Here is a 16,256-nt window from a genome sequence, read left to right on the forward strand (position 1 = left end):
TTTTTTTTATTTAATAAAATTAATTAAAAAAATAAAATTTCTAACTACTCTCGTATATAATACTATAGAAGCTATTCTTTTTTCTTTTTTTTTGTTAAAATTAAAAGGGTAAATTATAATTACACATTTTGAGATTTGTTTAAAATAAGAATTGTCTCATATAATTTGAAAAATTATAAATATCCACATGTTAGAATTTTTTATTTAACAGAATAACTAAAAAATAAAATTTCTAACCGCTTTCCTATACAATGATAAAATTACTTGAATTATTAATTAAAATAAATTTTTGGCATCCTTAAAAATTATTAATTGACTTGATGATTTATTAGTAAAAATGATAATTTGTTATGAAATAAGAAATTTCAAGAAATGAGATGTAATTTTTAAAATTACAGGGGCAAATCATTTTTTAAGCAATTTTAGTAGGTGTATTTGTAATTTACCAAAATTAAAATATGAGTTGAAAGAATTGAAAGTGTTTGGAAAATACTTTTGCTTAAGGGTAAAAAATAGAAAAAAATAAGAAGAAATCTTTGGCTTTTTGTAAGTCTTTTTGATTTTTTAACTTCTTAAATAATTTTGTGATTTTGTTTTTACTAAAATCAGCCTATTATCAAATGACCTCTTTATTTTTATTTTTTTTTCAAATTTAAATTCAGTAAAAATGTTAAAAAATAATCTCTAATTTTTTGTATCAAATGTTTATCAAATTAAGGGAGAAATATTTTTTTATTAAATTCAATTTGATGAAAATTTAAAAATATAAGGAATTGGTGGATATGATTTTTTCAACAAATTTGAAGAAAATAAAATTTTGGAATAAATGAGAATTTTTAAAAAGATTTTGATAAAAAAATTGATGAGAGGGTTGAAATAGTTCATATTAAATCAAAATTTTTATTCAAATTTGAAATCAAATTAGATCAAAAATATTAAAAAGTAATGAAAGGTTAGAGATGCTCTTACTCATGAAATGAAATCAATATAATATGTCAAAGTTATAAAATTTATTGTATTTTCACCAAATCTCAAAAAAGATCAATGAAATTTGCCATTATGTTTGTCGTCAGATAAAAAATTAAATTTCAAGCTTAGAAAAGAAAAAAACTTATATTGAAACATCAGTTAATCAATTTTTTTTGACTTTTGAATGTGAAAATCAGCATCCTACTCTTCACATCTGAAGGTTTTGTATGCTTGGGGAAGTTTAAAAAAAAATTGTGAAAAAATTGTTTTCTTTCTTCCTTTTTGACAGCTAAATAAGCCAATGTCAAAAGAGCTATTTCTTTTTTGCTCAAATAGCCAAAAAAATAGCTATTTTATACAAAGCCAAACAAGGCCTTAAGGGTCATAGCAGTCATTCAATAGTTCATTGTATTTGGGAGAGTTGGCAGAGAAACTGCAGCAATATGAAAAGACAAATTAGCTTCCCAGGAGGATGCAACGAATGACAATCTCAGTACACCAAACTACCACATTTAGCCATAAACAATTGAAAACAGAGAATAAGAAAAAAAGAAAACCCAACTGTGTGTGTCTGTGTCCAGTTTTCCTTAGCAAAAGGAAATGGAATAAACCACAGATACAAGCACCAGCAAAACTAATCAATCACAAACAAAAAAACATGACACAAAGATTCTTGATCAATTAAGAGGAGTACAATACTAATCAGGCTTCACAATCCCAAAAGTTTTCATGCCTATGAGAGAACTTTTCAGTCAATACGTATCACCATTTTCCTACTATAATTAATCACAAAATTCCCACGTCTCTATAAAAACGAGTGCCAGCAAATATCTCCAGTTTGATACCCCATCTCCATAGAAGATGAAAAAAAGAAGAAGAGAAAAAGGACTAATTATCATCAATTCTGTCTAGTGATAGAAAGGTGTGGATGATACAAGATGTCGGAAGTCAACTGGACTACAATAGTAATGGCTACAAAAACACTGCTGAAAGAGTAGTATATAACATTTTTTTCCAATGCAAATTCCCTATCTAGTAGCCAACATTTCTATCATTCAAAATGATTAAGAAAGTAACAAGGGGGAATGGTTTGAGTTGTAACTTGTAAGATTGTAGTTCAAAGTAAAAAAATTGGCAAGGCCAAGTTTTCAGTGACTGAAATGGAATTTAAAAACAATTACATACAAAAGTACAAATCTCTAAAGGCTGCTAAATGATGCAAGAAAAGAAACAATAAAGAGTTATGACATGCAACTCTTATTTAACTCGTGCTTAAATAAAGCTAAAATACTTAACAAAGCTTTAGAACTGAATACAGCAACAAGGGTAAAGCTTTCGAAGTGATCCAGTATAGCTTCTATCCGGATGCGCACACACCCAAATGCAGCAGCTAGGTGAGACACTCCTTCAAGTGGATACCATTGCTTTATTGTGCTACTTAATGGAACAGATCTAGTTTTGAAATAAAAAACATTATTAACTCAAATATAGCTTATAGATAGAAACCATAAAAGATAATCAGCAAAGTAATGCTTCAGAGATAAATTGCACTAACCTGATAATGCCATCTGTTTTTTCTAATTTATTCTTTCATTGCATCAGTGCGCACCCTTGTTGGACCTTTTCACCTTCTTATATTGTTTTCCTTCAACTATTTTCATTAGCTATTCTAGTCTTTGAGTTACAAACATAAGATATCCCATAACCATTCCAAATACAAATCCGCATCCATACCCCATCACTACAACTTTCCAACCAAACCCGCTTCACCAATCTGAATTTTTGTCTTGTTGAAGTGTTAGTGTAGGTGGCAGTGGTTGTGGTTCCTTACATTTCTCTGATAAGGGGAATCCACATAAAGCCAAGTTCCTGCTGTATGAACCATTTCCAAACATGTTAAACTGGCTCCCTTGAGGAATTGATCTTGCTAGTTGGTTATCCGAAAGATTTAATACCTCAAGAAATATTGAACTTGTCAATTGCTAAGGAATCTCCCCCACAAACTTGCTTGAGGAAAGATCCAACGATTCAAGGTTTTTCAAATTTCCAAGTGAAGTTTGGATGTGGCCTTTAAGGTTGCTATTAGATAAGTTAAGACCACGGAGCGAATTAAGCCTCCCAATGGATTTCGGAATCTCTCCTCGGAATTTATTTGTTGAAAAATCAATGATTGAGAAGATTGTTAAGATTCTTGATAATTCAATCTCATATCCTTTAATCATCACCACCACATAATCTTGATAATATGTTTGGCCCATGTATTTCAATTTCATTTCATGTTCATCAACATTCATTATAGCTGCAAATTGTTTCATATAATTTGTTGGCAAAAGGCCAGTGCACTCATTGCACGATATGTCACTAATTCTCTACTTCGGAAAAGGATGTTTGCTCTTGGTCTTGGAGGTGTCCATGTGACCATGGAACCTATAAAACCTCAAGACAAGAACCTGCAATTCTGGAAGAGTTTCCAACTAGCAGGGGAATGTATCATTTATCTTATTTGTTCCAAGATCTAGAACTTCCAAGTGTCTACAATTGAGCAGAGATCGCAGAACATGTCCTTCAATTTTGTTGTCATTCAAGTTAAGACTCCTTAGCATGTTGCCTTTTGCAAATGCTGCAGTAAAGATGCCACTGAAGCTATTCATCCGTTAACTCAACACCGAGAGATTAATGCTTTTGTTTCCCAAACATTGTGGAATCACACCACTTAGACTATTATTTGATAGATCAAGAACTTCAAGTGACATCAGACTGCAAATCAAAGTTAGGATTTCTCCCGTCAATTTATTGTTTGAGATAGAGAAAACAATTGTGGTGATAGGTGGAATAGGGAGTGGTCCTTGGAGTAAGTTGGAGTGCAGGTTAATATATTCTAGATTCTTCCATGGAAGACACTCTAAACTTGTAAGGATATTATGAGAAAGATCTAAACTATCCAATGTATTTTTTCCCACATCGAATATCCATTTTGGAACTTCACCATGAATTTTATTGTTTGAAAGGTCTAATGCAATCAAATCAAGCAGTACTCTTAAGAAGTTTGGGAATTCGCTTATGTTGCAAGAAGCTAATCCTATAGTCTCAAAGTAATGCAAGGTAGAGTTGACATTGTTGTTGATGTTCAATGAGAGACCATTATATGAGAGATGAAGATAGTACATATATTTTAGCTTAAGCAACTTATCTAGCTTGATTACACCACTGAAGTTATTTGATGAAAGCCTCAAGTATGTTACGTTCTGGAGTTCATATTCTGATCCTGGAATTGGTCCCTGCAGCATATGTTACTCAAATCTATAGAAATCAATGAAGGTTGAGCAAACAACCAAGATGGTATTGTCCCATTGAGCGAGTTATTTTGCAATCTGCTGTAAGTTTGCTTTGAGATCCCAACAACATATGAAGGAATGGAACCTGTTAGCTGATTTTCAGAAAGTGTCAAGAAAGCAAGTTGGCTTATGTTGCCAAGGGAATTCGTTATTTGCCCATTCAAATTGTTTTTGGAAAGATCCAAGTAAGTAAGCTTTGCAAGGTTTGAAATTGATGAAGGGATAGCTGAAGCTGTTAGCCCAGAAGTCCAAATTAGTGATTTGTGTAAGGTTCCCAAGAGAAGTTGGAAATGGACCTCGAAAAGTTGCACTCAAAGAGGTACAAACTATTCAAGGCTTTAAGATGTGCTGATTCAATCAAGCAGTTGTCCAAAAAAACTTGTCAGGGACATATCAAGAAACTGAAGAGAACTAGACACATTGAAGTTTGGAAGTTTATCATGTGACGCCCAAATTATTCTGTACATTGAGCTTTCGTAGGTTTGGGAGTTGGAAAATGTTTTCTGGGAATTTCCCACGTAGTTGACAAGAAGCAAGACTAAGAGATGTCAAAGAAGATAGCTTTAGCAAAGCATGAGGTAAAGGTGAAGGAATATCCAACTCAACAAGGTGTAGTTCTCTTAATTGGTTTAGGTTCTGAAGGAGCATATTGAAAGTGTGCTGTTTAAGACTCACCTCATAATGAAAAAGAGACAGATCAAGGGAAATCAATTTGGATAGATGACAGATTTTTGAAGGAACTCTGCCTGCAAATAAAGAGTTGGAGAGGTTGAGATGGGTCAAATTTGCAAACGAGCCAAACTCAGATGAAATTCTAGAAAATTTGAAGTCATTCAAGCAAGATTAAGCCTCTGGAGTTGACGAAGGTGGAAGAGGGAGCTGTTGGCTTCAATGGTGCCATGGAGTGCACTACAACTGAGGTCAAGCCCAATTACATGACCATTCAACCAGTCGCAGGCAACCCCCTCCAATGAGCAGCCATCAGTACTCTCATTCCAGAACATCATTTTAGGGAGAGAATCAAATTCACTGTGGGAAAGAAAATTCAGTTATGGTAAATGTTTTCTTAAATTGGAGTAGTGCAAATCTCGGGTCCTTAAGGCACGTATGGCATGCAGAAGTAGGAGAAGACCATGATGATGGTGAATATGTAGTCATAACTACTAGTTGAGAAAACAAGATAAATACTAGAAAAAGTTGATGAAGCCATATTAGCCAACTCATTTTCTCCTTATGTGGGTATGAACCAGAGAGATATCAAAAGGAAAGAATAAGTATTGGATAGTTGATGATGATTGAGCTGGATATATAAGAGGATTAAATGTATTATTATTCAATCTGATACACACTACAAAGTAACAGTAAGTATTTTCTATGGTGAATCCTATCAAGGATGAAATTATTTAATAAATTATCCAGACCCTTCAAACAAGTTGCTCTTCCATAAACCCTGAATTCCATGTTGCAACATATCTTATAAACCAAACCAAGCCTTAAGTCCCATCAAATGGAGTCGGCTACATGAATCATTTTTCTCCTTTCGACTCTATCGCAATATATCTTATGCACATTAAGTCTCATCAAATGAAGTCGGTTACATGAATCTTTTTTCTCCATTCGACTCTATTACAATATATCTTATGCACATTAATTTTAAAATCGCAATCGAATGTTGATAAATAATTTGTTTGAGACTGATGAAATTGTTAGAGAGATGGGAGACAAACCAACCTAACCTGTGTAGGTGGGGGATATTTCTAAAGAAATGTAACTGGAAACAAGGAGTTTGAAGTTGACACATGTTGAACTTAGAAATTCAATACAAGGTCTAGCTAGCTTCTGCCTCTTTATATTAACCTTATACAAAACCTTTTCCACCATTATGTTACAATTATTTTCCATTTTAATTTTGGTTAACTATTGAGATATGATCTCATGTACACTCATTTTTATGATCAAAATTTTCAATTCATCTGAGTTCAGATTATGTTGTAGATGTGAAAAGTCTAATTTTCAAACGCAGTCATTAATGTTGTGTTTGAATCATAAATTTAGATAGTGATTTAGAAATGGAAAAAGAAATGAAGAAAAAACTAATTTATATTTTATTCAATCACTTTTTTCTTCCTTTTCAAATCTTTACCAAAATTCATGATCCAAAGGAAACAAAAGAATTTAATACTGAGACATGAAGTCTTGTTAGATGTGCAATGAAAATTGAAAGTTTAGCAATTAAATTACGATTTTGGTTTAAATTAAGGTAGCTAGTAATTTGTAACTAGGGGTGCAACTTCAGTAGATGCAATAAGATGAAGAGTTATCCAAATTGTTTTGGGGGTTGCCTAAGCCCCTTAAACCTGACCTCTAAGCGAATTTTGTTTGCCCAAGGCTGACTCAATCTCAATAAATTGAACTTGGGTTACGCTCAAATTACCAACAAATTTAAGCTGAATTATTTTTCTCATCCACCCTTCAAGGACGACAATTATTTTAGCATCCACCCTTCAAACAAGCTAGACCAACATTTAAATATTGATAACACCAAAGTATCACCAAGTAGTTATTTAGTATTTAAAAACATAGTGGAGACAACAAAACCTATGCTCATTTCCATCATTTCAATTTCAAAAAATAATTTTTTGTCATAAAGTATTTAATGAAGATTCCTAGAACAAAGTATCCACTAGAACACAAACTGGGATCCCAAATTTTTGTTTAAACAATTCTTGCCACAGTTATAAAATTTTAACAGCCTATCACCCCTTTAAATCCAAGTTTTCACACATTACAAAGTCTAGAACCTTTATATAACCTTACCTTAGGCATGTAAATCCTATGGTCTCATGCGTGACGTTTACTTCTTCACTAGTCCCTAATCCACACGACTTGATACCAAGCTCGCTAATTATTGCCACCAGGGTTTTGGGTTGCAGGAAACTAAAACTATTCATAAATGTGGAGATTAATATCTTCATTGGATGTATGAGCTTGTGGCCAGACAATAAAACTATACAAATCCTTTAATCTCCTTCATGGAGTAACTAATATTTTTAATGATACAGACATACCAAACTCAAACATGAATTTGCAACACCAAATTTTTTACTTGTCAAACAACCTGGCATAAACTAAACAACTTGAATTTTAAAAAAATCTAAATATGTTCCTATTCATGACAACACTTGCACCAGTAAAAATATGAGCAACCTTTTCAATCAATACTCCCCATATCACCATTTTCATACTACAATTAATCACAAAATTCCCACGTCTATAGAATAGGTGCTAGTAAATATCTCCAGTTTGATCCTCCAATCGCCATTGAATATGGAAAAAATAAAAAAATAGAATAGCAACGAGTAAAAGCACTACTCAAAGATTAACATGTAACATTATTTTCAATGTGAATTCTCTGTCTAGCCAACATTTCTATTACTCAAAATGATTAAGAATGTAACAAGGGAAATGGTTTGAGTTGTAACTTGTAAAATTGCATTTCAAAGTTAAAAACTTGGCAAGGCCCAATCTTCTGTGACTGAAATCCAATTTAAAAGCAACTGCATACAAAAGTGAAAATCTCCAAAAGGTTGCTAAACGGTGCAAGAAAAAAAAAACAAGAATGAGTCATGACATGAAACTCTTATTTAACTCAGTGCTTTAAGAAAACTAAACAACTTATAAAGCTTTAGAATTCAATACAACAGCAAGGGTAAAGCTTTTGAAGTGGTCCTGTATGGCTGTTATCCAGATGCTCACCCACTCAAATGTAGTAGCTAGGTGAAACACCCCTTTAAGTAGATACATTGCTTTATTGTGCTACTTAATGGAACAGACCTGGTTTTGAAATAAGAACATCAATAACTCAAATACAGCATATACGTAGAAACCATAAAAGATAATTCAACAAAGTAATGCGGCAAAGATAAATTCCAATTACTGGATAACGCCATTTGTCTTTGTTGATTTCTTCTTTCACTGCATCAATGGGTACCCTTCTTAGACCTTTTCACCTTCTTGTGATGTTTTCCTTCAACAATTTTCATAAGCCATTTTGGTCTTCGAGTTACAAACATAAGATATCCCATAACCATTCCAAATACAAATCCGCATCCATACCCCAACATTACAACTTGCCAATTAAATCTGCTTGAGTTGTCTGAATTCTCATCTTGTTGTAGTGTTGGTCGAGGTGGCGGTGGCTTACATTTCTTTGATAAAGGGAATCCACATAAGGCCAAGTTCCCACTATATGAATCATTTCCAAATGTATTAAGCTGGCTCCCTTGAGGAATTGGTCCTGCTAGTTGGTTGTCCGAAAGGTTTAGTACCTCAAGAAACGTCAAACTTTTCAATTATTGAGGAATCTCCCCAACAAACTTGTTTGAGGAAAGATCCAATGATTCAAGGTTTTTCAAATTTCCAAGTGAAGTTGGAATGTGGCCTTCGAGGTTGTTATGGGATAAGTTAAGACCCCGAAGTGAATTAAGCCTCCCAATGGATTTTGGAATCTCTCCTTGGAATTTATTTCTTGAAAAATCAATGATTGAGAAGACTGTTAAGATTTGTGATAATTTAATCTCATTTCCTTTAATCACCACCACCACAGAATCTTGATAATATGTTTGGCCCATGTATGTCAATTTCACATGTTCATCAACATTCATCATAGCTCCAAATTGTTTGATATAATTTGTTGGCAAAAGGCCAGTGAACTCATTGCAAGATATGTCAATAATTCTCAACTTAGGAAAAGGATAATTGCCTTTGGTCTTGAAGGTGCCTATGTGACCATGAAACCTATTAAACCTTAAGACAAGAACCTACAATTCTGTAAGAGTTTCCAACCAATGGGGGAATGTATCGTTTATCTTGTTTTTTTCCAAGATCTAGAACTTCCAAGCATTCACAATTGAGCAAAGATGGCGGAACTTGTCCTTCAATTTGGTTGCCATTCAAGTTAAGATTCCTTAAAATATTGCCTTTGGTAAATGTTGCAGTAAAGGTGCCAGAAAAGCTATTGATCCCTAAATTCAGCACCGAGAGACTGTTGCTCAAGTTTCCCAAACATTGTGGAATCAAGCCACTCAAACTATTATTAGACAAATCAAGAACTTGAAGTGAACTCAGACCGCAAATCAATGGAGGGATTTCCCCACTCAATTTATTGTTTGAGATAGAGAAAACAATTGTGGTGTTAGGTGAAACAAGGAGTGGTCCTCGGAGTAAGTTGGAGTGCAGGTCAATATTTGCTAGATTCTGCCATGGAAGATACTCTAAATTTGTAAGGAAATTATAAGAAAGATTTAAATCATACAATGAATCTTTCCCCACATGGAATAACCATTTTGGAACTTCACCATGAATTTTGTTGTTTGAAAGGTCTAGAGAACGCAATCCGGCTTGTTCTCTCAAGAAGTTTGAGAATGCGCTTAGATTGCAAGAAGCTAATCCTATAGTGCAAAAGTTTGTCAAGGTAGAGTTGACACTGTTGTTGATGTTCAATGAGAGACTATTATATGAGAGATCAAGATGGTACAAATTTTTAAGCTTTAGAAGCTTATCTAGATCCACTACACCACTTAAGTTATTTGTTGAAAGCACCAAGTCTGTTAGGTTTTGGAGTTCATAAATTGATCCTGGAATTGGTCCATGTAGCTTATTGTCACTCAAATTTATATTAATCAGTGAAGGTAGAGCAAACAATGAAGATGGTATTGTACTAGTTAGCTGATTTCCAGAAAGATCCAAGCTAGTAAGTTGGCTCATGTTGCCAAGGGAATTCGGTCTTTGACCGTTCAAATTGTTTCCGAAAAGATACAAGTTAGTAAGTTGGCTCATGTTGGCAAGGGAATCCGGTATTTGTCCGTTCAAATTGTTTGTGGAAAAATACAAGCTATTAAGCTTTGCAAGGTTTGAAATTGATGAGGGGATTTGACCGCTAAAATTGTTAGACCAGAAATCTAGCTTGGTGATTTGTGTAAGGTTCCCAAAAGAGGCTGTAATCGATCCTGTAAAGTCGCATTGAACGAGGGACAAAATATTCAAGGCTTTAAGATTGCTCATTGATTCAAGCAATTGGCTAGAAAAACTTGTGTCAGAGAGATCAAGAAATTGAAGGGAACTAGTCACATTGAAGTATGGAAGTTTACCTGTGAGTAGCACATTTCCCTGTACATTGAGCTCTCGTAGATTTAGCAAAGCATGAGGTAAAGGTGAAAAGATATTTAACGCATCAAGGTGTAGTTCTCTTAATTGGGTTAGGTTTCGAAGGAGCATATTGAAAGTGTGTTGTTCAAGTCGTCTCACTCGAGAATAAGCATCAATTACATGAGAGAGATCAAGGGAAATCAATTTGGATAGATGAGAGATTTTTGAAGGAATTGGACCTTCAAAACCAGAGTAAGAGAGGTTGAGATAGGTCAAACTCGCAAATAAACCAAACTCGGATGAAATTCTAGACAAATTGAAGTAATTGAAAGCAAGATTGAGGCTTTGAAGGTGACGAAGGTGGAAGAGGGTGCTGTTGTCTTGGATGGTGCCCTGAAGCTAGCTACAATGAGGACAAGTCCAATCACATGACCATTCAACCAATCGCAGGTGACCCCCTCCCACGAGCAGCAATCAGCACTCTCATTCCAGAACACCATTTTAGGATGAGAATCAGAAAAACAATAGAAAGAGGCAAAATGAGTTATGGTAAATGTTCTTTTAAATTGGAGAAGTGAAAATCTCTGGTCCTCAAGGCAGGTGTGGCGTGCAGAAGTAGAAGAAGAAGACAAGAGAAACAACATAAGAAATTGATGAAAAAGAAACATAAGCAAACTCATTTTGTTTTCTTGTAGGTAGGAGGATTCAGAGAGATATGAAAAGGAGAGTAGAGTAAGATGGATAGTAGTTTGATGATGGAGGAGGAGTAAATGAATTACTCATTCTTATACAGAGCAAAGTCTTTCTATAGTGGTGGTGGAGCAGCTCAACCCGTCAAGCACGGCAACGACTTCGAAGTTGGCTACAGAGCAAAGTCTTCCTCCATCAGCCATGACTTTGAAGTTGGCTACAGTGAGTCTTTTTATCTTTAATTCCAGTGGTCCCAAAGCCAGTAGTAATGGTTTGCCATAAAACCAACGGCCAAATTACATCACTACTCGTATATTTTTCCATGAAAACTGCTAGAAACCCATTTTACGGACCCCAAATTTATTCTCATAAATATTGAATTGATAAAGTATGAAGTTCACATATGTAATGAATTTGAATCATTAATTTTTTTTATAAGTAAATTTTTGAGTTGATAAGGGTAGATTTGTAGTATTGTTATTTTTCGATTGCGTCATTTTGGTTTGAGTAATTTTAATTTGCTTAATTTTGAATTCTAAATATTAAATTTTGTGTTAATTTAATCTAATTGATAAGGCTGAATAAGGTTCCTGAAAGAAAAATGTTATTGAATTGGTTGAGATTAAATCATTAAATTGAACAAATTTATAAATTTTTACTTAGAAAAGTATGAAACGTGCCACTCATGTGCCCATTTTTCATCAAAAATAATTTAAAGTTGTAATTAGTTATATTAAATTGAAACAAAATTATAAATTCATATCAAAATCAAGTCTATTGAAATTATAAAGACAAAAATGATGTAAGAGCAAAAATATATGAATTAAGGATTACTAATATAAATTGTCATGAAGCAATTAAAAGTTGGAAATTGCCCTAGCTAATATATTTTTCATAGTACAAGGCAATAGAAAATGATGAATAGTTCTTTTGATCAAATTGTTGAGTATGATTTTGATTAAAAAAAGTTTATTCAATTTTTTAAATTAAAAATATATTTTTTAAAAGTAAATTAAAATTATTTATATAATTGTTGTTCGTATTTTAATAAGAATGGTATAACTGGAATAAAAGAAATTATTAGGGAAAAGTGAACTTTTTTATAATAAACTAGAAAAAACAAGACTTAATTTGTCTATTGAAATTTAATAGGACTCAATAATACGCTTGAAAACAAGATTTATTTTTTAAAAAATATTAGATATTTTGTTATGTCAATTTATGACAAAATTATATATTTTGTGATTGATGTTAGAAAATTTTATAGTAACGTTTGTGGTAGGATACATATAATATGTATCCCTAAAGGGGTGTGAGGTGCACGCCATAGCATTTTCATATATTTAATATTAATTAATAAACTAGTGTTGCTTTCTTTCATTTTAAGAACTATATATATCATTTTATATCTAAATATTATATTAATTAATAAAATAAAGTTAGTTTTATGATTTATTATTCATTTTATTAGAAAATTGATAAACGCGTTTGTTATCAAATATTAATACATAAACTATTGATATAATTTGTCTAAATATATTTTAGGCGTTAATTTTGTTGGTAAACAGGGGCGGCTCCAACACATGGCCAAAAGTGCCACCCGAACCCCCTGAATGATTTTTTATTTTATTTTATTTTATATTATTATATAACTATTAGATTTTAGGAAAAAAATCAGCAATTGAACCCACTAAAATACAATTTTGAATCCATAGTTTTCAGTCCCAAAACTTTGAACCCACCAATAAAAAAAGCTTACCAGTTGCGACTGCAACAGTGGAAAGAGCATTTTCAGCAACGAAATTCATAAATAATCGATTACGTAACCAAATAGGAGATCAATAGTTGAATGATTGTTCGGTTACATATATTAAGAAAGATGTATTTAATAGTGTTAATAATGAGTTTATTATGCAATGATTTCAAAATATGAAATCTCATTGTGATCAATTATAGAAGCTCGTGTATTAGCATGTCTTTTTATTTAAACAATAATATCAATATATTGAAATATTTTTTTTTTATAATTTCAAAACTTAAATTAATTTGTTGAATTTTTTTTTCATAGATAATATAACGATTAATGTAAATTTTCTAAAAGATATATGACATTTAAGTTTTTGATTGATACCACTAATAAGAAAAATTTGGAGTCGCCAATGGTCCCAAAGCAAGTCAAGATTGGTCAGTCAAGAAAAAGTTGGAGTTGGTATTAGAAAGCGTGTACAATGAGCTGTGCAGCCCGTCGAGGACTGCAACTACGTTATTTATCCATCAGCCATGACTTCCAAGTTCAAGTTGGTTTTCTTATGGAATGGCTGGACATAAGTAGTTTGAAGTTGACACATGTTGAACTTTCAAAGTGGCCGAACTCGTACTGAGAGGGAGAGAGTGAGAGTGAGAGAGATTTCCAAGTCATCCAACAGCAGTCTCTTTATATCAACTTTTTCCAACCTTGTGTTACAATTATTTCCATTTTAATTTTGGTGAAATATTGAGATATGATCTCATGTACTCATTTTTATGATCAAAATTTTCAATTCTTTAGAGTTCCAGATTTGGTTATAGATGTACTTTCAAGCCACAGACAATTAAGGAAACAAAAATTTGACAATGTGAAATGAAATCTTCTTACATTTACAAAGCACTCGTTTGGGAAGAGGTTACGTGATTAAAATAAGTATAAAAAAATAAAATAAGTTAAAAAATTAATTAGACAAAATGTCACATCCAAGCTATAATTATTTTTTTTTAATTTTACAAAAGTTTAAAAAAACCAAAAAGTTCATTCCAAACGAGACTTTTTAGTCACAAGCTAAAATAGCAAAAAAGTCGACCCACATCCCAATTGATTTGTATGACCAATTTTTTTGCATGCACTTTTAGCAATTCAATTAGGATTTTTGGTTTAAATTAAGATAGCTAATAATTTTTAACTACGGGTGCAACTCAAGCAGATCCGATTGGGTTGAGAGGTTTCTCAAGTTGTACTTAGAGTTGTCCAAACCTGACTGAGTCCAACCTCTAAACCAATTTGTTTAAAAAATAATAATTTAATTTTTTTGTTAAAAAAATAGTGAGACACATGTAAAATATTAAAAATATAAAAAATACAAATTAAAAATTTTAAAATTATTTTTAAAACTCAAAAAAGATTTACACTAAAAGTTAGACAGGTCTAATATTTTCTTTTCTTTTCTTTTTCTTGAACTTGGCTAACCAAACACATTATAATATTTTTTTTTGGTATAAATTACACCTCTCTCTCTCTCTCTCTCTCTCAAGTTTTGGAGAAATATATAAGTCCGATAAAAAATAATATTATTATCTTTTTTTATGTATTTTTTACCTATCTTTATATTTTCACGCCATTTACGTTAGTTAAGGATTTTAGCCTTATAAAAGAAAATGTTGATATAATTATACTAAAATTGTAATTTTTTTTTTTAAATCTCATAAAACGTCATTTATCACCTTTGAAGCTTAAAAACCCATTACCCAACGTTTATACAAATTAAAAAAAAAAAAAAAATAGAAATATCTGGTATCCATCAATTCAAATTGTTTTTAGAAATATCAAAGTTTGTGAGTTGTTTAACCTCTAATAGACCCTGCGAAGTGGATGAAGATATCGATAAGCTTAAAGGTAAATTAAAATGATATTGTTTTGAGATGTATATTTTAAAATAAAAAAGTAGTGTTTTAATATCATTTTACTTTACTTTTAATGTTAAAAGTTGTTGAATTATGTATGTGTTTTTTTATGGTAAAAATCATTATAAAAAAATGACGAAACTAAAAAGTTGCAAATAAGAGAGGTACAAACTATTTAAGAATGGAAGATTGATGGTTGAATTAGGTAGTGTGTGCCAAGTTTCCTTTATTCTTCCAACACTGTCATATACAATTAGCAATTAATTCCAAGGTTGTTTTCTTGCTTATGAACAACATTTCCATTCAATACTCTCCATATTGTAATTTGCCTACTGTAATTAATCACAAAATTTCCACTTCTCAATAGAAACAAGTGCTAGTCAATATCTCCAGTCTGATTCCTTAGTCGCTATTGAATTGAGAATGTTTCTACCTCTCAACAAGCAAACTTGGCAACATTTTACAAAGGAGTAACACATCATTATTTTCAATGTGAATTCTCTATCAAGTAGCCAACAATTTTGTCATTCAAAAATGATTAAGAACGAAACAAGGGAAATGGTATGAGTTGTACCTTGTAAGATTGCTTTTCTAAGTCAAAAAACTCAGCAAGGCCATGTTTGACTGAAATCTAGTTTAAAAGCACCTACATACAAAAAGTGAAAATATTAAAAGGTTGCTACATAATGCGAGAAAGAAACATAACAGAGTCATGACATTTAAGAAAACTAAACAACTTAACAAAGCTTTAGAACTCAATACAGCAACAAGGGTAAAGCTTTTGAAGTGATGCTTCTTTCTACACATGGCTTAAGCTTTTGAAACCACATAAAAGAGTGTTGCAATATGGATATGACTCTTTGCTGCTTCCACAAGAGTTAATTCAAGTTTATGAGCAAAACAATGAACATAATACGCACTTTCATTCTCTTCCATTGTAAGTGTTGTGAGTTTGTTGAACTCACCCTGCATATCAATATTATTAACCTCATCATAACTTTGTCCACGCAACCTGGATATGCTTAAGCCATGTGTAGAAAATAAGTCTTCAACCGCCTTCTTAATTGAAAGAACACTAGAACTAGTAATTTGCTTAATACCCAAAAATGCTCAATCACATATCCCCTGCTATCCACATATCTCAAAGAAACAATCAATTGCTCCTCCATCGATGCATCCCAAGATTTATCAAAGACAATAGAGAACATGCCATCACCAAGTTCTCTAACAATAGCATTGGTAGTTTCAGCCGCAATGGCATTAACAATATTCTTTTGAATACTAGGTGCTGTCAACTTAAGGTGTTCACTCTGAGTCATTTTGATCTGAAAAAAGCATCAAAAGCTCAAGAAGTTTCCTTGGTTGCTTGAATCTTCAAATTCATAATGCCAATGTAACGGAATCCCTTGTCACAAAAGAAGTCGGATGCAATCAATTGATGCAGTCAATTGAACTCTATAA

General features: G+C 32.3%; 1 protein-coding gene across 1 annotated transcript; it reads right to left on the reverse strand.

Moving 5' to 3' along the window:
• Positions 1 to 8,656: 8,656 nt before the first annotated feature.
• On the reverse strand, positions 8,657 to 10,951 carry LOC145796413 (uncharacterized). Its single transcript, XM_082881514.1, has 3 exons — positions 10,747 to 10,951; positions 9,212 to 10,690; positions 8,657 to 9,084 (listed from the first exon to the last, which is right to left on the reverse strand). The coding sequence occupies exons 1-3, from the start codon at positions 10,949 to 10,951 to the stop codon at positions 8,657 to 8,659; spliced, it is 2,112 nt and encodes a 703-aa protein (XP_082737640.1).
• Positions 10,952 to 16,256: the final 5,305 nt, after the last annotated feature.

The sequence above is a fragment of the Camellia sinensis genome, chromosome 7, assembly GCF_055761805.1.
Source record: "Camellia sinensis isolate YWXY chromosome 7, ASM5576180v1, whole genome shotgun sequence".
NCBI lineage: Eukaryota > Viridiplantae > Streptophyta > Magnoliopsida > Ericales > Theaceae > Camellia > Camellia sinensis.